General features: G+C 40.7%; 1 protein-coding gene across 1 annotated transcript in view; it reads right to left on the bottom strand.

The window, feature by feature from the left end:
- Positions 1–1,496: 1,496 nt before the first annotated feature.
- Positions 1,497–23,468, bottom strand: part of rorb (RAR-related orphan receptor B) — a 194,973-nt gene continuing 173,001 nt past the window's right edge. Inside the window, exons 5-10 of the mRNA XM_072281517.1 lie at positions 18,027–18,148; positions 14,175–14,307; positions 9,295–9,402; positions 4,292–4,402; positions 4,020–4,132; positions 1,497–2,249 (exon numbers count right to left, since the gene is read on the bottom strand). Coding sequence (XP_072137618.1) covers positions 2,094–2,249; positions 4,020–4,132; positions 4,292–4,402; positions 9,295–9,402; positions 14,175–14,307; positions 18,027–18,148 — 743 coding nt within the window. The 3' untranslated portion in view covers positions 1,497–2,093. The remainder of the gene's footprint in view (positions 2,250–4,019; positions 4,133–4,291; positions 4,403–9,294; positions 9,403–14,174; positions 14,308–18,026; positions 18,149–23,468) is intronic.

Raw genomic sequence — 23,468 nt, 5'->3', positions numbered from 1 at the left:
TGCAAACACTGCCTATATCCTTTCCCTCTACATTGTACATGGAGCCAGATCTTACTTTGGTGACTTTAAGAATGAAACCAAATGGCAATGGATCATCCAAACAGTGCACTTCAAGCTACTCATCGACTGCCAGGCTTTGCTGCTTGAATATCTGAAAGGAGACGGGACACGAAGTTACATTGCTGTGTGGTGGGTGTGGGGTGAGGGGAATGTAGTGGGCGGGTTGGCAATAATCAGTTGTTTGTAATTCTAATTAGGAGGAGGTGAGATGTGAGAAGAGGCATGGGAAGTAAGGATGCCATTATCATCCATTATTTTTGCCCTGCAGTTTTTGCTGCCCCAGCATCAGGCATCCTAATGAACTTCAGTACCCGCTCTTGGAGGGCACTGCCTCTTTATTTTAGTTCCTGCATGCTCATCTGGGAGGCAGGAAAGTGTGTCGATTATTGCTAAACTTGTGCAAGTGAATTTCTTGGATGAATAGCTGGCACTGGCTGTGAGATTTGATTGCATGGTCGAAGGAACGTGTGAATTTCATGTATAAATTCATACTATTGTGATGGATGTTGTTAATGGGATGTTGTGTTGAATCAGGAGTGTTAGATGCCTCTGGTCCACATGAGAGGATACTGATCTAGCACATGAGGTCAATCAACATGTAACTCTCTATCCAGACGTCCAGGCTTGACCCTCATCAATGACCTCCATGGGTCACTCAGTCCCACTCTACTTTAACTTTGTCCAGAGTGTCTCTAAAATCTTGCAAATTTTAGACACCTTCCCCTCTTACCACTGCTTCTACCATGACTTGTGGGAAACTGAGCCCAATACCTCCAATGTTTTGTCGTTCTTTAAAATCTCCTGTTTGGAATGGTTTCCAGCTACATTGCATCTCCTCATTCACTGAGGACAGCAACTACCAATATTGGCCCCAGCTGAAGCTTCCCAATACAACACTGCTGGCTGGATGCTGCAATTATATTGATCAGCAGGCAGCATGGTGTCAGCACATTGCTTGCATTGTACTGTTCATGCATTGCCACTTTGATGCCCATTTTCAGGCCCTGTCAAATATAGCTTCCACAGTGTTTGAACGCAGAACACCAGTGATGACAAAACACAGATCTTTGCATGCAAAACAGTGAATGAGAGAAATATATTACGAAATTATGAATGATATTATAACATTGACAGATTCTGCTGACTGACAATTTGCCATGGAATGATAAAAATACATCCTAAAAGCCTTTCCTTGTAGATCAGAATAATTTTGTTACCAGTTCCTATTTGAAATACACTGGGATATACACTCTCACTTACAAAGACCATTAAAGCTTCCATCACAATGTTTTGGTGGACATCACTGTGGCTAAAAGGCCAAATACTATCTTTTTTGTTTTGTGTTTTTTTGTCATTCTGTGCAACTTTTTACATAAAAATATAGTTTAATGTGGAAAACTAGTGCTTTTTTTATCTAGAATTTACATTTACAGGCAACAAATCCTTAAAACCCTCTTTACATATAATATACCAGAATCCACACTCAATTTCTCAACAAACCAGACAAGGCTTTTGTTTATATCCTTTCTCTCCCACATCTTTTCCCAAAATATATTTTCATACACATATTGGAAATGTCAAATTCTCAAAAACATCAAAAATTAAATTACAAGACCCAACAAAAAATATGATAGAAAGAAAATTTACATGGAAACAGTTAAGCCTAGCAGGCTAAGTTTCTTAAATTATGTCCAAATCACAAATAGAAGGAATAATACTGTGAAATCACGGTTCTAGTTATAAAACAGCATTAACCAGCATCTGATTGTTAAAACTGACCCCCAAAACAGATAAAAAGAAGAATGACTTAACTTTTGTACATTTTCTGACTGGCTCCACAAAGCTCCAGGTCAGGTGCAGTATTTACATTCTTTAATCGGTAGCGGTGAAAAAGAATCTATTTAAGTGCAGGACATTCCTAGTGTTGCAGTAGTGATTTTTTTTTCATTTAGAAGTCTCAAATGTACACATTGTGTGCCTTTGTATGAAGAGACCTTTGTTCCAAGTACAGTAGCACATGTCAGCCATTACCGTCACTTGGGGATGGCCGAAGAGTCTGGGTTAAAAAGCTCCTTGTAGAGAGGAGGGAACAGGCTGTTTGCTGTCTCTGGGTGCAACAGCTTGAATGCTTGGAGCTTGTCGGTGTGCAGGTTGCAAAGTGCAGTTAAAGTTGGTAATCTGGAGATCAGCTGGAAGAAGAATAAATAAAAAGAATCTTAAACTTCACCACAAAAATGGTCTCTTCATCCATTTTCAGAGTATCAGTATAAATGCAAAAGCAAATCTGGACAAGCATGACCAGAGGCACAAAGGATACTGTTGGTGCTGGAAATCTTGAGTAACACACACGAAATGCTGAAGGAACGCATCAAGCCAGGCTGTATTTACGGAGGGGAAAAACCAATGGCTAACATGAGAGGGCACAGTTTTAAGCTGATTGGAACTAGGTACAGAGGAGATGTCAGGAGTAATGGCTAACACGAGAGGGCACAGTTTTAAGGAGCTTGGAAGTAGGAACAGAGGAGATGTCAGGGGCAAGTTTGTTTTTTTTCAACGCAGAGTGGTGAGTGCGTGGAATGGGCTGCTGGAGACGGTGGTGGAGGCGGATACGAGAGGGCCTTTTAAGAGACTCCTGGATAGGTACATGGAGCTTAGAAAAATAGAGGGCTATGGGTAGCCCTAGGAAATTTCTAAAGTAAGTACATGTTTGGCACAGCATTGTGGGCCAAAGGGCCTGTATTGTGCTGTAGGTTTTCTATGTTTCTATTTTAGGCCAAGGCTATTCATCCGCCTGACTTGCCTATGGAGAGTCCTGATGAAGGTTCTCAGCCTTAAAGATGTCAACTGTTCTATTCTCTCCATAGACGCAGCCTGATTTGCTGAGTTCCACCAGCATTTTGTGTGTGTTGATCAAACAAGGCCAGAGATTTTCAAAATTGAAGGCAAGATGAGATCCACAAAACACATTGCCACTGAAGTTCAGATAAGGGAGAGATAAGAAAATTAATTCAGTATTGGTTAGGCTCAAATTGCAATATTTTTCTTGCTGCCATCAGACCTAACTGAGTTCGATGTTCTGGTTCAAATCAAACTGCATTAGATCTGACAGTTTTATCAGTGGATCTTCAGAGGATAATCATAACAAATACAGTCAAAGATTATTGGCTCAGATCCAACTGCACCCCTACTGGACATGAAATGGAATTATTCAGTGGACTGGTCTTTCCTTGATTTCCTCCCAAACCTTGCCTGGAAGTTTCTAATCCCTCTTCTAGACCTTGCTGTCCTCTGGGGATCTATGGATAAGAACATATGCACTATTCCCCATAATAAAACATCACATGAAAATGAATGTTAAACACAGTTCAAAGTTCTAATAACTGCTTGATACTGACTTTAATTGTTTACATTCTACAGTTACCCAATGCTTCATAGCTGTAAGTGCATTCAATGACTAAAACATCCAAGGGGCTGAAATATTATTACAATCAGGTTTAATATCATCGGCATATGATGTGAAATTTGGTAACTTGCGGCAGCAGTACTATACAATACATGATAGAAGAGAAAAAAAGAAAATGGGAATTACAGAATGTATATAAAAATTAGTTTTTAATTAGTTGCTTAAGACAATAATTCAGCATAAGTATAAATTGAATATCATTTCATATACATATCCTAATTTCACTGTTGTCATTATTAACAGGATGAATTTGATACCCTTGATCCTTAAGATAACATCATAGCACCATAGTAGGGCAATATTTCTAGAATACACAATAAGAGAACCATCTATTTTCAACAACAAATACAGGGTTGCATATCCTGCAGTCAGTTTTGATAATATTGGGAAACTTGCAGTTAAGTCAAATCTATTTCATTTTTACTCCAAACACATCATTTCAAGGTCATTCCACGTCCATCCTCCCACTTGATCAACAAGTCAGTTCAATGGTTACCTTTGCTAATGTGTCATCATCCAGGTGATTTTTCTGAATCACATGCTGTAGTGCAAAATAAACCTTTTCCTGTAGCTTTTGAACTTTCCTAGGTTCCATCAACCATGGTCGATCTGAAGTACATTGAGAGAATACAGAAGGAAGGTAACAAACTAATTTTCTTTAGAGTGAAATCCATTCAAAGAACAAATTAACCAGACTACTACATCAGAAGATTTGGTCTGAAAAAATAGCTTCAATCTTGCTTGTGTATGATAAGTAAACATACTTACCGGGTGATATCAGCACAGCAGCCGAGAAAAGAGCTATTTCTTCCTCAGTCAGCTGAAGGGAACATAAACTTTTAGCAAAGTCAAAGACAGCGCTCACTAGATCATCACATCCTGTATGGGAAACAAATACCAATAATAAGATCAACTGCTCAAAAACATTGACATAAAAAACCATCTGAAACGTGTACGATTGACATGTTTTCACTGATATTCATGTTGAAATATCAGTCTTTTTTCTGCATTGAATTATTGGAACAGTCTTCTGGCAAGTTGACACCTCAGAAAATAATAGGTTTTCATATATCACATCAAACAGGTAGAAGTGCTTCAAGACCTTGGAGAGCTGTGGTTGGGAGAAGTTTAAATTATTCATGGAACTGATGTGCAGAATGATTGGAAAAGGTAGCATTCGGTCAAAAATTCTCCAAAGGCTGTTGTGTATGTGTGTGAAAATAGTTAACAATCTGGATCAGAAGGGGAGATGTTCACAGACCACATCAATAAAGACTTCCTGGCTCTAAGGAGTTCCAAACATCACTCATTTCCTTCTGTTAATTTGTTTATGTCAACATGACAGCCAGGATACCAGTAGGAGGTACAGGGAGGTAGGCAGACATCCCACCTCTCCCAAAAGTTCCAGGAGTCTTCCGCTTATGAATAGTGGCTCCCTGATGCCCGCAAATTACATACAATATCACGGAAATCAATTTTTTTGAGAGCGAGCGTGCGAGCAAGAGAAAGCAAGAGAGAGCGCGAGAGCGACCACAAGAGGGGGCGTGCGCATGAGGGAAAGTGAGAGCGCAAGAGAAAGCAAGTGAGAGTGCGCGAGCGAGCAACAGAGAGCGCGAGAGAGAAAGCAAGCGAGAGAGAGCGCGAGAGAGAGCACGAGAGAGCAAGAGAGAAAGCAAGTGAGAGCGTTAGAGAGAAAGCAAGCGAGAGAGAGCATGAGAGAGCAAGAGAGAGCGTGAGAGAGAAAGCAAGCGAGAGAGAGAGAGGGAGAGCGAGAGAGAGAGAGCACCAGAGCAAGCAAGCGAGAGCACGGGAGTGACCATGAGAGAGAGAGAGAGTGAGAGCGCGCCATGGCAGAGTGTTCCAAAAGAATATAAAATGTACGTCACCCCAGACTACACTAAAGTGTACCCCAGCCTAATAGGGGTCAAAAATAATGACAGTGTTGCTCGCTGCACTGTTTGCAACAGTGACTTTTCTATTGCCCATGGTGAGTTAAAATGTAAAAGACATGTCCAGGTGAGTTTAACAGGTGTCATTCGTTCATTAGCATAGCTAACGTTATTTAAACTAGCTGGCTAGCTGCTAAGGAGCTACTCTATTGCAGACATTCCACCTCTCCCGGAAGTCTCCCGCAAATTTATGGTACTACCTCCCTGAAATGAGATTTTGCAGGGTGGGATGTCTGGGTAGGTGAGCTAAAAGTCAGTCACCTTGTACGGAAGAAACCATTATGCTATTTTATCTCTGTAGTGTGCCTCACACTGAAGACAGACTGGATGGATAATGGTGGAGTCTCTCTGGGTCCAGAAAATTAAGGTGCATTACCAGTGAAATAATGCATTTCATGGATTCCTCAGTTTAATCTCAAAATACTGCCTTGCTTCATCATCCCATTGCAGTCCTATGTGGATATGCAGCTAAATATCACTACGTCAGAAGCACTCTGTACATTGCAGACAGTGCATTAAAGAGTGTGAAAATAGCATGCTAGCCGTTCCTGCTTTCTTGTCAATATCATATGTGCTTACTAAGGTACTGTCTGCATTAGTAGTATTAAAACATTTGGCACAGGTGGAATTCCAGGTGAAAGGATTAAAGAACTTCTATCATATATAGCTCACTGGACAACATTTCACTTCGGAAGGGGATTACTATCAACAATTTACAAGACACTGACTGTTTACAAAGTGCTATTGAAGTATAAAAGCAAGCTGGCCTTCTTCTCAGAGGCATAAACAAAAGAAGGAGATGTGGCTTTAGGAGGAAAATGAAGAAGTGAAAAACCTGTTGGTTACAAAGCAGTACTCAGAAGCACAATAGCATTTGCAACACACACAATATGCTGGAGGAACGCAGCAGGCCAGGCAGCACCTACAGAAAAGAGTACAGTCGACGTTTCTGGCCGAGACCCTTCAGCAGGACTGGATAAAAAAAGGTGAGCAGTCAGAGTTAGAAGGTGGGGAGAAGGAGAGGAAGAAACAAAAGGCGATAGGTGAAACTGCGAGGGGGGAAGGGGTGAAGAAAAGAGATGGAAGATTGATCAGTGAAAGAGATACAAGAGTGGAAAAGAAGGAATCTAATAGGAGAGGACAGAAGGCCATGGAAGAAAGAAAAGGGGGAGGAGCACCAGAGAGGGGTGATCGGTGTATATCGGGTCTCACCCATATATACAGGAGGCCACACCAGGAGCACTGGATACAGTCGATGACCCCAACAGACTCACAGGTGATGTGTCGCCTCACATAGAAGGACTGTTTGGGACCCTGAATGGTCGTGAAGGAGAAGGTGTAGGGGCAGGTAGAACACAGAAACATAAAACATAGAAAATCTACAGCACATTACAGGCCCTTCGGCCCACAATGTTGTGCCGACCATGTAACCTGCTAGAGAAACTGCCTAGGATTTCCCTACCGCATAGCCCTCTATTTTTCTAAGCTCCATGTACCTATGTAAAAGTCTCTTAAAAGATCCTATTTTATCCAGCTCTACCACCTTTGCTGGCATGCATTCCACGCACCCACCACTCTCTGTGTGAAAAACTTACCTCTGACATCCCCCTTGTTCTTACTTCCAACACCTTACAACTGTGCCCTCTCATGTTAGCCATTTCAGCCCTGGGAAAAAGCCTCTGATTATCCACACGATCAATACCTCTCATCATCTAATACACCTCTATCAGGTCACCTCTCATCCTCCACCGCTCCAAGGAGAAAAGGCTGAGTTTACTCAACCTATTCTCATGAGGCATGCTCCCCAATCCAGGCAACATCCTTATAAATCTCTTCTGCATCCCTTCTATAGTTTCAACATCCTTCCTGTAGTGAGGTGACCAGAACAGAGCACAGTACTCCAAGTGGGGTCTGACCAGGGTCCTATATAGCTGTAACATTACCTCTCGGCTCTTCAACTCAATCCCATGGATGATGAAGGCCAACACACCATACGCTTTCTTAACAACACTGTCCACCTGCGCAGCAGCTTTGAGTGTCCTATGGACATGGGCCCCAAGATCCCTCTAATCCTCCACACTGCACTTGTGAACACTTGTTCTGCTTGCGAGGATAAATGTCAGGAGGGAGATCAGTAAGGAGGGACGAAGGGACAAGGGAGTTGTGTAGGGAGCGATCCCTGCAGAAAGCAGTAAGTTGGGGGGGAGGAGGGAAGAGAAAGATGTGCTTGGTGGTGGGATCCCGTTAGAGATGGCGGAAGTTATGGCGAATTATGTGCTGGATGCAAAGATTGGTGAGAACAAGAGGAACCCTATCCCTGGTGGGGTGGCGGGAGGACGGGAAGAGATGCGGTTGAGGGCAGTGTTGATGGTGGAGAAAGGTAAGCGGCTTCCTTTGAAGAAGGAGGACATCTCCTTTGTTCTGGAAGGAAAAGCCTCATCCTGAGAGCAGGTGCAGTGGAAATGGAGGAATTGAGAGAAGGGGGATGGCATTTTTACAAGTGACAGGGTAGGAAGAGGTATTGTTCAGATAGCTGTGAGAGTCAGTGGGTTTATAATAGACACTAGTAGATAAGCTGTCTCCAGAGATAGAAACACAGAAATCGAGAAATGGGGAGGTGTCGGAAATGGACCAGGTAAATTTGAGAGCAGGGTGGAAGTTGGAAGCAAATTTAATGAAGTTGATGAGACCCACTTCGGTGCAGGAGGCAGCACCAACGTATCCATTGCAGCGAAGGAAAAGTGGGAGAGTGAAACCAGTGTAGGCTTGGAACACAGACTGTTCCATGTGGCCGACAAAAAAACAGGCTTTGTTGGGACCCGCGTGTGTACCCACGGCTACACCTTTTGCTTGAAGAAGTGGGAGGAGATGAAGGAGAAATTATTAAGAGTAAGGTCAAGTTCCGCCAGATGGAGGAGAGTGGTAGTGGAGGGGAACTGGTTGGGTCTGGTGTCCAGAAAGAAACAAAGAGCTTTGAGGCCTTCCTGGTGGGGGATGGAGGTGTATAGGGACTGGATATCCATAGTGAAGATAAGATGCTTGGGGCCAGGGAACTTGAAATCATTGTGAAGATCAAGAGTTTGTGAAGCATCACAGATGTATGTCATGGTTCCGTTTGGTTGTTCCCCTTTAACGCTCCTTTCTCCCTGATTATGCCCTAATTTTAGTCATTAGATTTCCAATTGCTGTTAGTTTACTTAATTATAGTACACCTGGTTTGCATCAGAGACTGTGAGATAAGTACGATGGTGTCACTACACAGGTTGCCAGTTTGTTGGTCTATTCTTGTGTGATACTTTGTTCTCTTGTCTGCTTAGAACCGTTAGTTCTAAGTTTAGTTCTGCTCTAGTTTCAAGATAGTCCCTGTAGATCCTGTCTCCTTGTCAAGATTCCTCCGGTTTGCTGTTCTACGTTCATGTCTGCGCCAGCCTCCCCAACTCAGTCGATGTGCCGGTGTCCTGCACTTGGATGCTCCTTAGTCGCCCTGTACAACAATGTAAGTAGGAAGGGACTGAACTGGGGGCAATAAAACTGAGTTGAGGTTGCAGATATGAGTTCAGTGGGATGGGAACTAGCAGGAACAATGGGTCTACCTGAACAGGCAGGTTTGTGGGTGTTGGGTAGGAGGTAGAAATGGGAGGTGGGGGTGAGTGAACTATGAGGTTGGTGGCAGTGGATGGGAGAGCCACAGAGTTAATAAGGTCAGTGATGGTATGGGAGACAATGAACTAGTGCTTCTTAGTAGGATCCTGTAAGGAAAGTTAATTCAATTTGTGACAGCAAAAATTTTAAATCATGATGAGTTGAAAAGCTTTGCCTTACCAAGAGCTTTGAATATTTGCATGCCTCCATATTTTCCCTCAAAAAGCACTGTGTTGTTGAGTGGGTTAAAGGCACGGCACATTCTGACCAACACCACCTCCAAACACCCTAGGATACAGAGACAGTCCAGTTATTAAATTGAATGATGACATGACAGTGAAACAGATAGAACACAACTAACCTAGGTTACTGATGAAGTCAAAGTAATCTAGCATTCCCAACAAACTGCTAACTTCTGATCAGTTTCCTATATGAAAACTCAGCTGATTAAAGTACTAGACATCTTTTAATTGGAATTACTGAATTGAGAATTATTAAAATGTAAAAAAATGGAGACACAAAAATGATTGACTCAAAATTTACAGTTCAAACACTGGAAGAGAGCTGAAGCAATGAATAATGATTTCTTGTTTTATGAGCCAGTTTCAAAGTTGAAATGGAAGAATATAAACCATTGTAAAACTTGTCCAATTCCTACACTCTCTGATGGGAGGTCACTGTCCTAAAAGTTAAAATATTCAAATAAAAAGTTATCACAGTTTCTTTCTCCATTTGAGGAATATTTCTGTTGTACTTTATTTTAATTCCCTCCTTCCTGGTGCAGTCAATGCATAATTCACATGCAGAGATGAAATGTATGTTGTTAATCTAATGAGGCAAGGACCACGTGGATTTTTGTTTCATTGAATATATAGTAGCACAATGTGAAAGTTCAGTCTTATTAAATTATCTATTAATGATGAACACACGGGCTAAAACTTAAATACTTTCAGTGCAATTATGTATGTCTAGTTTTTACTGATTCAGCTAACACAAGGGGGCATATTTTTAAGATGCTTGAAAGTAGGTACAGAGGGGGTATCAGGGGTAAGTTTTTCACACAGAGTGGTGGGTGCATGGAATGCACTGCTGGCAGTGGTGGTGGAAGTGGATACAATAGGGTCTTTTAAGAGAGTCTTAGATAGGTACATGGAGTTTAGAAAAATAGAGGGTTATGCGGTAGGGAATTCTAGGCAGTTTCTAGAGTAGGTTACATGGTCGGCCCAACATTGTGGGCCAAAGGGCTTAAAATGTGCTGTAGATTTCTATGTTTTAATATTCTAGTTGCTTATAAATGGTGGAATGCTGGACTATTAATTTTTTTCCACTTTCTTATGCCTTTTTCATACTTGTTTTGGAGAGAATTGCCTTGATATCAAATTGCATTTAGCATTTAGCAGAAGTATTTAGCAGAATTAAACAACTGGAGTGCAGCAGCCAACAGTTTGTTGAAGGGCCTGAAGATGGGAAGGTTGATGGTGCATGAGACTCCAGGCTTCACGTGGTACTAAATGGGCAGGACGGGTGGGAAAGCATGTTCTTAACCTGGTTTGCCAATGTGGTGCATATAAGGGAAATTTATGGCATAGGAGAAGTTAGTGAACTAATGGCTGGGATGAATGTGGTAGATTATGTTTATACTGGACTGGGAGCTTAAGGGAAATTGTTATAAAGGGTGCTGTATCGGCAAGTTTGCGGCGCTGGAGGTCCATGGCAGGGAGAGTTTCTCCCTCCTACCGTCTGCGTGAGATGGGTTATCAGGACTTTGAGACTTTTTTTTACCGTGCCCATGGTCTGCTCTTATCAAATTACGGTATTGCTTTGTGCTACTGTAACTATATGTTATAATTATGTGGTTTTTGTCAGTTTTAGTCTTGGTCTGTCCTGTGTTTCTGTGATATCATACTGGAGGAACATAGTATCATTTCTTAATGCATGCATTTCTAAATGACAATAAATGAGGACTGAGTGTCCTCATAATCTAATCTAATTATTTGGAAGGATGCAGTCAGGTAAGCAGGGTGGGGAGATGAGAAGAGCTGAGTAAGTACACTACTTAATCAAACCTCAAACAAGAGAAAATCTGCAGACACTGGAAATCTGAGCAACACATACAAAATGCTTGAGGAACTCAGCAGGCCAGGCAGCATCCATGAAAAAAAGTATAGTTGATGTTTCAGGCTGAAACCCTTTGGCAGGACTGGAGGGAAAAAAAGCTGAGGAATAAATCTAAAAGTTCGGGGGAGGGGATAGAGAACCACCAGGGGATAGGTGAAAACTGGAGGGGGAGGGATGAAGTAAAGAGCTGGGAAGTTGATTGGTGAAAGGGGGGAGGAGCACCAAAGGGAGGTGATGGGTGGGCAAAGAAATGAAGTGAGAGAAGGAAAAGGAGGGAGATCAGTGGGGAGGGATGAATGGACAAGGGAGTCAAGTAGGGAGCAATCCCTGTGGAAAACAGAAAGTGGGAGTGGGGGGAAGGGAAAGATATGCTTGCTCGTGGGATTCCGTTGGAGATACTGAGAATTTCAGTGCTGGATGCTGAGGCTGGTGGGTTGGTAGGTGAGGACAACAGGAACCCTATCCTTGGTAGGGTAGCTGGAGGGTGGGGTAAGGGCAGACACATGCGAAGTGGAAGAGATGCGGTCGAGGGTAGCATTGATGGTGGAGGAAGGGAAGCTTCTTCCTTTGATGAAGGAGGACATCTTCATTCTGGAATGAAAAACCTCATCCTGAAAACAGATGCGGCGGAGACGGAGGAACTGAGAGAAGGGGATGGCATCTTTACAAGTAACAGGGTGGGAAGAGGTATAGTCCAGGTAGCTGTCAATTTCAGTGGGTTTATAATACTTTTACTGTGCTCGGTGCTCTCGGTGTGACCTCCTGTACTTTGGTGAGACTCGACATAGATTGGGAGATTGCTTCGTTGATCATCTACTCTCCATCTGCCAGAACAAGTGGGATCTCCCAGTGGCCACCTATTTTAATTCCACTTCCCATTCCAATATGTCCATAAATGGCTTCCTTCACTGTCACGATGAGGCCACACTTAGGTTGGAGGAACAATACCTTATATTCTGTTTGGGTAGCCTCCAACCTAAGGGCATGAACATCGATTTCTCAAACTTCCAGTAATGGCCCTCCTAACATCCTCCCTCTTCTCCATTTCCCATCCCCTTTTCCCTCTCTCTCACCTCATCTCCTTGCCTGCCCGTCACCTCCCTCTGGTTCTCCTCTCCCCTTTTTCTTTCTTCCATGGCCTTCTGTCTCTTTCACCAGTCTATTTCCCAACTCTTTACTTCATCCCCCACCCTCCAGGTTTCACCTATCATCTGGTGTTTCTCTCTCCTGTTCTCTCCCCCCCCGCCCCCACCCCACCTTTTAAATCTACTCCTCAGCCTTTTTTCTCCAGTCCTGCTGAAGGGTTTCGGCCCAAAACATCGACTGTTCTTTTTTTCCATGAAGGCTGCCTGGCTTGCTGAGTTCCTCCAGCATTTTGTTAATGAAACCTGTTTCATGGTTGGTTTATTGTTGCATTCCATAGGTTGTGATTCGCTTGAGCAAGCCCCCTTGTGAGGTGCTTCAACACTTCCTACACAACAATGAAGCCTGCTTTTGTCTCCGTGTCACTGGATTCATTGGACTGTGTATGCCTGAGTCCCTGCTTCAGCCCATCCGACCCATGACAGATATAAAAAGCAAATTTTAGAATGTGTGCAACTTTGGCTTTGGTTTTGTTTCTCCTGCAGTTTAATTGCGTATTGCACAAAATCATGTATCTACGTGATCTGTTTCTAGGTAAATATCTCATAGTGTAAAGCTCTATAATGAGTCAACCTATAGCCAGGGAAGTGATGACCCCCTCCTGTTAGACTGTTTGAGGTAACATTTTTAATTCTTTCTTTCTTGAATTGAATTTATTTAAATCTTACATCCATCCCACAACGTGAGGGAGTAAAAATCCTTGTGTTATGACTCCGTTGCAATGTACAGACGTGTGAATTTACAACTCTGATGGCTTGCAGAAAGGAGCTGTTGGTCGTGGCTTTAATGCGGCAGTACTGTTTGCCAGACGGAAGCAGCTGAAACAGTTTATGGCTGGGGTGACTGGTGTCCCTGATGATCTTCCAGGGCTTTTTTTTAAAAAAAAAAAAAAAAAAATGCACCTGCTGCTGTAAATGTCCTCAATGGATACTTCTCTTCTAATATTTGTGCACTTGTAATGCACCTGTGACACTCTAATTTCTGTTGGGATCAATGAAGTATCTATCTAATCTAATCTATAGCAAAGTTCTTTGTTTTAAGGTACCTATTCAAATGAGGTGCACATCCTAGATGAAACAGATCATCTTACCAGTGGGTAAGGTGAATAGAGGTTTAAATAAGCAGATGTTCTCTCTGGATGAGCTCATAGAATCACCCAGCACATACGACCAATCTTCCCTTCATGCCTGTGCAGCCTCCTTGTGGTTGAATTTCTCTGTACTTTCTCCACTGTTCTATGTTTCCTTTCCCTTTTAACTTCATGCCTAATTATTGTTTTTTTTTAAAGTTACTATTAAATCTGCTTCCACCATCCTTTGAGACAGTGCATTTCAGATTTTAACCTTTATTGCTTTGCTGCTGGCACTTTGTCCACTGGCTAATTGGGCACAGTAGGAGAAATTAAACCTGAAAACTTTTCTGGACTCTGTGGTTTAGGATTACCCTGGAAGGTGTTCTTGTTCAGAAAGGAATAATCTGGCAGTCTTGCTGAGCCTTTTCTGATTCAGTTTAAGGATTGAGTGAAAGAGTTCATGCCAGAGCAGCCATTAGGTTTACACTAGAATAATTGGATTCAGCACTTTGGTGTTAAGTTCTAACAAAATTAAATGAAAGATTAAATTTTGAAACCACAGGAAATGATCAAATCACTGATTCAATCATTATCATTGGCTCTGTATGTACAGTACTTAGATCAAACAGTTGTGATAATTACCGCTGTGCTGGCATTGCCCTTTAACTGCTAGCTGCAATGAAGAACAGAATATTATACATCATTCAAGTAAATTTGTAAGTCATACCTGATTTGAGAAGGAGAATTTGATCATTCTGACACAAGTCCATAAACCCTGTTATGCGTTTGGCAAACTCGACTACGTACTGAATTGCATGCGTGACCTGAATTGCACACTGCTGCCATATGACTTCCCTCACCTTTTGAAAGAGAAAAAAGATACAGTAATGGAGAAGAGAGACAAAATTGCACAGAATATTTTGCATGTGTCAGAAACATTTGCCAAATGGAGCAAAGGCCTCTGGAGCAAAATACAGAAGAGAGAGAGAGAGAGAGAGTGAGTTGGGTTATTGTTCCTGAATGGTGCCTTGGTTTTGCTAAGAGTCCTAGGAGATGTTTAGAGAGAATGGGCAGTTAAAATGTGGCTTAAATTATATCAATAGCAACTTCTAACCATTGATTTCTCTATATTTATCTATCTATTTTCTGTGACATTTCCTTCCTCGGCTTCTAGATTTTCTTGCCATTTCTTTTAAAACCTTCTTAAAGCCAGACTAAAATTAAATTTACCTTTGCTGTTTATTACTTTAAATCAATTACTCCTGTGTGACAGGAATGACCAGAAATAATAATTAACCTTCAGATTATACTTGTCATTTATTTTCAAAAAGCAAGGAAAAAAAACATAAAGCAAAACAAAGGAAACATCTGTGACAAACATCAGTGATTAACAGGGTTTCCTAGTCCTCACACATTTGGCACCATTGGCACCATGACCATTAGCTTCGTTCAGTTTTGCTTGGTCTTCATCCTATTGCAGACATTTCCATTGTTTTCTCCATCTCCTTCATGTACTGTAACTTCTCTGCAACTTAAATATATTCACATTCTGATGGTTCTGATACATGGTCAGTTTTCTGAAATATGACTCCATATTTTCCTCTCCTTAGAGGACCTGCTGTCCTCTACTCTGCTGAACTACTTTGTTATTTCTGCTCATTTCTCTTCAAATATTTTAATTACAACTTGTTTTTTTTTTTACACATAGTGGGCTGCATATGCATTATCTGCCAGTCCATCTACTATTTAATTCCTTTCAATAATATTGCAGTGTTACACTATAAGTCATAAACTTTTACCACAGATGTTTAACTGAATTATTTCAAGTGAACTTGACAAATTGCACAAAATCACCATGAACCCACCATAGTCAGGCAAGAGTGAGTTCAGAATTAAGTAAGTGACCATTGTCATTTTTCATACCTCAGTACACTACGGGTGACCAAAAATCATTATTGTCCATCTATAAGCAGAAAAGCCTTGCATTTACATTAGTGATGAAGGAACAATGACCATTGATGAGCTTGGAGGAAGATGCTCTCAAAGATAATATGATTTCTGCACTGAAGATTCCCCATTTCCTGCCTTTGCTGCTGTTCTTTGTAAGTTCTAGGATGGGCAACCAATCCCATTATAGGTTCACAGATGACAAGGAAGAAAATGCACAATTCTTAACTCCAAATAAGGATTGGAGTATATATCTGTGAATATCAGAAGACTAAATCAAGTCTTGAAATAAAATCAAATTAAAATTTCTTGCTTTGAAATATTTGTGAAGGTAATTACAGCACTTGTGCATATAATTTAAACATCAGACCCAGTAATTATCACTTAGTATGTTATTATAAATTCACAATCATCATGCAATCAACTATATGATTTGCAGCATACTTCGTAGCAGGACTAGTTTGTAAGCAACATATCAATTCAAGTATTTTTCCTCTATATTGTCAGAAAAGGATGAAAATTAGATCCTGTAGTGATGCATTATGGTGTTGACTTTGGGATTTTGGTGTTAAATTCAAATACATATTTCCCAAAGTTTCTGTCAATTTCATTGCATAATGATGGTGAAAATCAGTAGTTTCACTGCCTTACCAATGTGAAAACATGGGTGAACATTATGGATTGCACACCGAGGTCTCATGGTACTCTACGTTAGCAACATTCATTCCTGGAAATGTTAGTGTCATAATGCATGTAACATTTGAGACAAATGCACCAGAGATGTAAAGCAAAAGAAGACAGGACCAGCAAGAGCCATAAGCATAGAACCTGAAGTTCCAACCCCAACATGAGAGGTACAGAAGAGTGAACTGATAGTGGAAGCATGCAGTTTGCATTAGGGCACACCTAACTGTGTCTTCAAGCAAAGGATGATCTTCCTCAATTCCTCAACATGTAAGATTCAAAAGGTTTAATGTGCTACTTTAGGTAGTGGCAGACATTTGGAACTTGCTATCAACAGAACCTGGTGCTCGTGCATCACCACAAGATGTCAACGTCACCACCACCCTCAGCTTCTTCTGGATCTTTGCTGGGGTCATTTGCAGGAACTCACAATGAGCCATGCATAAATGGGCATGGCTGAAGGCTGACACCTAGACTGCAAATCTGGTCATTCTTACAAATCTGCTGCAGTGGCACCAGGCAATAATGAAAAAACACTTGGATTTTCAGTGCTGCCTTCCCATTGAAACAGGGTGCCATGTCTGTGATCATGTACAGCTAGTACCACCACAGATTTCCTGCACTGTGAGGGCATCCTCCAGCTATTCCAACTTATTGTGGTGCATGAGTCACAATTACTTACTTCGCTGATTTCATCTAAACTGGTCCATGGTCTGAGGAATTATCTCCTCTGAGGAAACATTGTCTTGCATTAAATCCTACCTGGGTTTGAAGGCACTGAGTGAGCTTAAGAGCAGAAAGTAGAAACACCAATGTAACAATGTTGTAAGTAATCATTATGACTATGATCTTGTCTCCATTATTGCTGATATCATCAATATGAGTGCATGGTGTTTGCCACGTGTAGGATAATACATAATTCTGAGTCGAGGTAGCTATGAAGAAAATATATTCTGATCTCTGATAGTCAAACATGGAAAGACTCCATTAATCTCTACTACTTCGACCTCTGTTAAGTGTGTAGAGGGCCATCTCTAGTTTCCTTCCCCATCCTCCAGTTCTGCATTCCCTTCTCTTGCAAGGAAGGAAGGAAAAAACTAATGAGTGAGAGAATTGGTCTGCGGATGGTGTTGGCTGAGACTGACGCCAGAGACGTGGCATAAGTGAAGAAGAATGTTGGTGGAAGTGGTGGCTGGACTGATGGGGATGTGAAAAAGGATTAGTACACATGCAGCATAGATTAGAAGAATTTGGTGCATGCAATGAAGTGCCAGAAAAGGCAGAGTACGGAGGTAGAGGCATCATTTTATAGGTGACTGTATCACCATACTTGCACTTAGGATATTAAACCTTTTCCAATATTGTATCCATGAATCATCCTTTGTTCTAGCCGTGACACTGTGCAACTACTGCAACCTGGCCTCTTTGTTTGACCAGCAGGCTGCTTCCTTCTACCAGTAAAGAAGGGTATTTCCTTAACTGGCCTAATAGATCCCAATATCTCAACAGGGGAAAGGGCAGCTACTTTTCTGGCTCTCAAAGCCATGTCACCAGGAGCAGCAGCTTCTCATTTCCTCTCAAGTTAGTGTTACTTTGGAATGCCCAGTTAAACTCAAGTCGAAATTGAGACATGAGTTATCGCTCCCAATCATATCAGCTGATCACAAAACATGGAACTGATGTGAACACAGTGGGTGAGTTAGAACATCATCGATAGATGTGCATCACTGTATTTGCAGATTTTCTGCAAACTATTAGAAACCCCTTCCTCCCCCAGCATTCAGATATTAGAATACCAGCCTTAGGTGGTTCTTTCAACATATCATTACCAACATCATTATAATGTGCTACCTTCTTGCTGATACAACTGTTGGTGTCCATCTTGTGCACTCTTTGAATGCTTTTTATCTGAGCAGAAAAGTAAATGTTCTCTGAAGACTCTGGTTACCTTGTTTTGGTAAACTTTAATTTCTTCATATGTATGCGTCTGCCATGCCAACTGCTGAAGTTCCTCCACCGTATATTGACACGTTTCCAAGTGGGACTTTATAATATTCTGTGCGATACGATCTGAGGAATCACAGTATATAAAATCAAGAAATAAGTTAATTGATACACATATATGTAAATTCCACCACCACATTAAAATCTTGAGTTGGCATATTGATAGTATTTGCTTTTTAATATTTTAATGATGAAGGAATATATCAGACTCAGCAGTGGTGCTCCATTTAGATTCACTTACACCTGAACATATACAGCTAAAGAATAAGCAAAACTATTAGCTTCCTAAACTTTGTTTTCTTCTGCATAATCTTGACCAAATCCATTTACTGCGATGCTATTTCTCAAGTTTTGCTCTCCTCCATAACAAATCTAGATAGTTTACCTTTGGTTCATATTTATACAATTTAATTGTTTTCTTTTATTTACTTTATATTATTTTCAATAAAGAGATCCTGCACAACTTCCTTCTAATTTCTCTATTATTCATGTTTCCACTCTGTTACTTGAAAAAGTTGCTTCAAACTGCAAAATTATTTTAAAAGCAATGAGGCCATTGTTCATATTATCTCTGAAGTAGCTGGCAGCATGGGGTGTGACTCCTTTTTGGATACACTAAAAGTAAGATGGTACCAACAAGAAATGATGTTTGAAAAGTGTTAACCTTCAATGCCTGATCAATGTAGTGTGGAAAACCAGGGTCTACAGCTTCGTGATACAGCATCACTCCTCTCTGTGAGATCAATCTGCACTGGCTGTCTCTCTGTTGGTGCGGAAAACATACTTTACATATTCCTTGTACTGTTTCAGGCTATGTTCAAAAATGCATCTGTATTTTGGTGTTTGCATACTTACCAACTTTTATACTGAATGAAAATAACCAACTTTAAATTTCATTGTAGGTATTTAAAAGGAAGTTTGTTGAGCTTAGCATGTAAAAAAGATAGAATGGCAGCTAGTATTCTGTGGTGATATGGCAAAGAAGAAAATGGAAGTTACAATTGCTTTTTTGTGCAGTTACATAGACAGGCTATGTAACTGCACAATGCTGTAAGTGCAATTAATAACTGTTACGTTATCAAATCAGTGAAACTATTGTACTTAATTAACTTTTATAGTTTTCATTTTCCTTCACAAGAAAATGCATGCATACATAAGAAAGGCTAATTAAAATAATATGGAGGCTATAACTTTTAATTTCATCCATCCTGAGTTCTGAGCCGTATGTGCACTCAGCACACTTTGTATTTGACCTTGCTCAGCTATAAATGGACAGAACTGTGATCTGATGATGCAGAGCTTTTCATTCCTGAGTTGGCATGTTATATAACCATCTCCAAATGCTGTGAAAATATTGACTGGGTGAGTGAAGTGGTAGGATACAGCTCCAATTTTTGCAGTCTGACTGTTGATGGTATACCATTTCTCTGTGTTGATTTTAAAGTGAAATGTCGTAGCCAATCTACCAATGATCTCAGGCGTACACCTAGCAAATTGATAGTCAAGTGAAAGGAAATGCTATTCTATTCATTCCACAGAAGAACCTTTCTTAAGAACAGTTCATGTTAAGTGCAGGTTTCCGGTCCGCACCCTGTTCTCAACTGAGCTGTTGATTGTTGCTCTTTTTGCTAAGATCTAGGCAATTTAACTATATGATACTCAAGCTATTCAAAAATCAGTCATTCCAACAATGCCTTGTGAATGAATAAAGGGTTTCAAACCTGTTTCTGTAAGAACAATCTCCTGTTCCAAAGCACAAGTTGTCTTGTTATTGACAAGGCTGGATTCTATACGCTGGAATGAGGTGTTTTCAGTTGAGTTGGGTTTTCCCAAATACACTTTGTGATTTACTAAAGCCTTTAAAGGAGAAGTAGATTGGTCTCAGCGAGACTTGCTCGTGGGTGTAGCCAGCCCAATCCCAGTTCTTCCTTGAGCAACTCAGTTCTGCACAAAGGCTCTCAGACTGGGATACTTGGCCTTGCATTCGCACGCACAGAGGCACTCAATTTTTTCTTTACCAATACTGTTATGTGAGATGGATGTATCTTGCAAAGGCTTAAATGTCAATTTAGTGCTTAAGAAACAGACATGTGCCAAAGTTCTACACCCTAGTGTCCTCAATCAACATTATCAATTATAGAGTGATCTGTCATTTTGGTTTTATAGAATGATCTGTGTACATATTGGTGCTGTTTTTATAAGGATGTAATATAGGAGCAGAAGTACCCCATTTGGCTCCTAAAACCTGCTAGTCATTCATTGAGATCATGGCTCATCTGACATCTGATCTCTTCCTTGACTCCATAACTAAGGATACGTTATGGTTGTGTGTTTATGATGGCTATAATATGAAATATTGCTCTGGAACAGTTATGTACATCAGGGGATGTGAGAAACACTACAAAAGAAACAGCAGATCACTTTTTGCTTCCTTCATGTAGAGAACTTCCAACACATCCAAGAGTCACTAAGGAGGTCATCAATATTATTATACTTAAGTTTCGTAAATGAAATTTCTAACAATTGGCAATTATTATTAGAACTACAAATGTAAAAGGAATTATTCTGTTAAATGAAAGTTGCCAGTAAATCCAAATAAACCACTGTGTTAAGTTCAGTGAAAGATAAATTTAAAAATAATTAAAGGATTTGGAACTGCTCTCAGTGATGCATAGCATGAGCTCACAAATTGCCTGGGCTCCATCTTAGCTAATTAAAATGGAGAGAGTCAACATAAAGATAGAAAAGTTAAACAGCTAATTGTTAGTACCATACAAGTTCTGAGAAAAACTGAAACAGGAACTCAAAAGATATAAATTGCAGATTCTAATCTATTTTATTGAATTGTGTATTTTCTATTGTGCAAATTCCTCGATACTGGCCAATAACCATTGGATTATCTGAGTGATGGGAAAATTATACAGCAACAGCAGGAGGTCACAGGGATCACACAACTTCTTGAGCTTTCTCTACCTTTCAGTATATGCAGTTCACTCTTCCACCCAAAGTTTCCCTTGATTTGTCCAAACTACAAAACTCTTAGTCTTCACCCACAGTTAACTGAATTCATTAACTGAGATCCACAACATTCTTGTGATGAAATCCATACTGATCTCAGTCCAAAATTATCAATATTTTATTCTTCAACCACAATCTCATTTCTGGAGTCTTCAGTTAAGAAATCAGCCTCTTTTACGTAAGCAGTGAGTGCAGTAATGTACAGTATCCTGACTAGTTGCATAATGGTCTGGTATGGCAATTTGAATGTATGGGAAAGTAAGAAGCTGCAGATGGTAGTGACTTCAGCCCAGTACATCATAGACACATCTCTCCCCACCATTGATAGTATCTACATGAGGTAGTAACAAGTGAGGTTTATTGTCATTTAACTACATGTACTGTATATAATGTATATAGAAACAAGACAATGTTTCTCTAAACCATGGTGTATGAAGGTAAGGATAACATCTACAGATGAATCACACAGAAATAATAAATTAAAGTGCATTAATATTAAATATTGGAAGGTATGGAACAGGTTAACCAGTGACACTTTAAATATGATGCAACAGGGAGTTCAGAAGCCTAATGGCTTGAGGGAAGAAACTGTTTCTCATCCTGACCGTTCTTGTTTTTATGCTTCGTGGTCTCCTGCCTGATGGTAGAAAGTCAGAGGATGCTGGATGGATGGGTGGGATCCTACTATAACACTAAGGGCCCTGCGTTTGCAGCACTCCTGATGGATGGTAGGGAGACCCCTATGATCCTTTCAGCTGTTCTCCCAGTTCCTTGTAGGGACTTCAGGTCTGATGCTTGACTGCCTCCATACCAGATGGAGATGCAACTTGCCAGGATCTCTCAATGGTGCTCCTGTAAAACACAGTTAAAATGGTGGCATGGGAACCTTGCTAGCCTCATTCTTCTTAGGAAGTGGAGGCGCTGCTGTGCCAGTTTGTTCAGGGAGGTAATATTCAAGGACCAGGTGAGGTCACCTGTGATGTGAACTCCCCAGGAACTTGGTGCACTTCACTCTCTCTACGGAGGAGCTAGGTCCATCAACAATCCCCACCATGCCATCTTTTCACAGTTTCCATCAGACATGAGGTAACAAAGCTTGAAGTTCCACACCACCAGGTATTAGAACAACTACTTTCCTCCTTGTACAAACCTGCACAGCCCTAATCACTACCACAGTATCGCAACACTGACCACTTTGATCACTCTGCACTACAATGGGCTTTTTCTATTCTTGTTCTGTGTTCTCTCTGGTAAAAAATGTGTATTATTTACATTTAATTAATGTTTTCCTGTGAATGCTGCTTATCCAATGCTAGGTGTCTGAGACTGCTCGAAATACATAAGGTTTTCATTGTACCTGCGTATACAGGTACTGTTCATTTGACAATTAACCCAACTTTGACCCTGACTTTCAGCAAAGGCTTTCTTTCCTTTACTAAGCTTATTCACACTGATGAATACGCAAACTGACCACTAATGGAAAAAGCATTATTTAATTTTAGGCGCCTCAGTATTGTGGGATTCACAATAGGATTAAGTAAAGGCATTTCCATGTTGCCAGAAACAATTGCCTTCACAAAGATACATTTGTCTTGAATCTGATGAAATATTGACTGCTTATTCCCCTCCCTTGATGCTGCCTAAACTGCTGAGGTTTACAGGAAATACTTAAAGTACATCCACTGCTTAAGAGCATTGAAGCTGCTAACACATATCCCCACTTGGAAATCAAACAGTAAAACATTTCTTGGCTATCAGGCACAATACTGGTAATAGTTCTGTTATAACCACTTCCACTTTTTCTGCCAACACCTTTTGTTACTGTCTCACCAACCCCCTTTGCCCTTGAACTGTCATCACATTTTTTTACACATTGATCACTTCTACCTTCCAAATGATCGGAGGCTGTTATTTTGTTTGTTCTTCTCCGCTGAGTATTTACCATACTTCATGATCCCTCTGCTTACATATTGCTAAATTCCTGATCTTCCTTCTCTCACTTTCTCTTTTCCCTCACCGTGTCTCCCCCTCTGTTCTAATCCTGGACGCACTTCTGATTGAACGTTCACCTTATACTGTGGTAGTTGTACTCAGGTTGAATTAACAGGCTATCCAGAAGCTTCAGCGTATAAACAGATATGAGCCCAGTCACAAGTGTGCAGACAGCTGACAGATTCTTTTTTTTTTAAAAAAAAAGGGCAATGCACAACTTTCATGGTTTATTATTGCGCATTTTCTGTGACTGATCTTTTTAGCGATCAAAGTTTAGATTAGTTGAATAAGCTTGAGGGTAGGGAACCTTTTAGAACTCAGCAAAGGATCAAGAAATCGATTATATATTTTAAAAAAAAGTGTAAGATAGAATATA

The sequence above is a fragment of the Mobula birostris genome, chromosome 17 (genome assembly GCF_030028105.1).
Source record: "Mobula birostris isolate sMobBir1 chromosome 17, sMobBir1.hap1, whole genome shotgun sequence".
Lineage (NCBI taxonomy): Eukaryota > Metazoa > Chordata > Chondrichthyes > Myliobatiformes > Myliobatidae > Mobula > Mobula birostris.
This window is presented reverse-complemented; position numbering and strand designations above follow the sequence as displayed.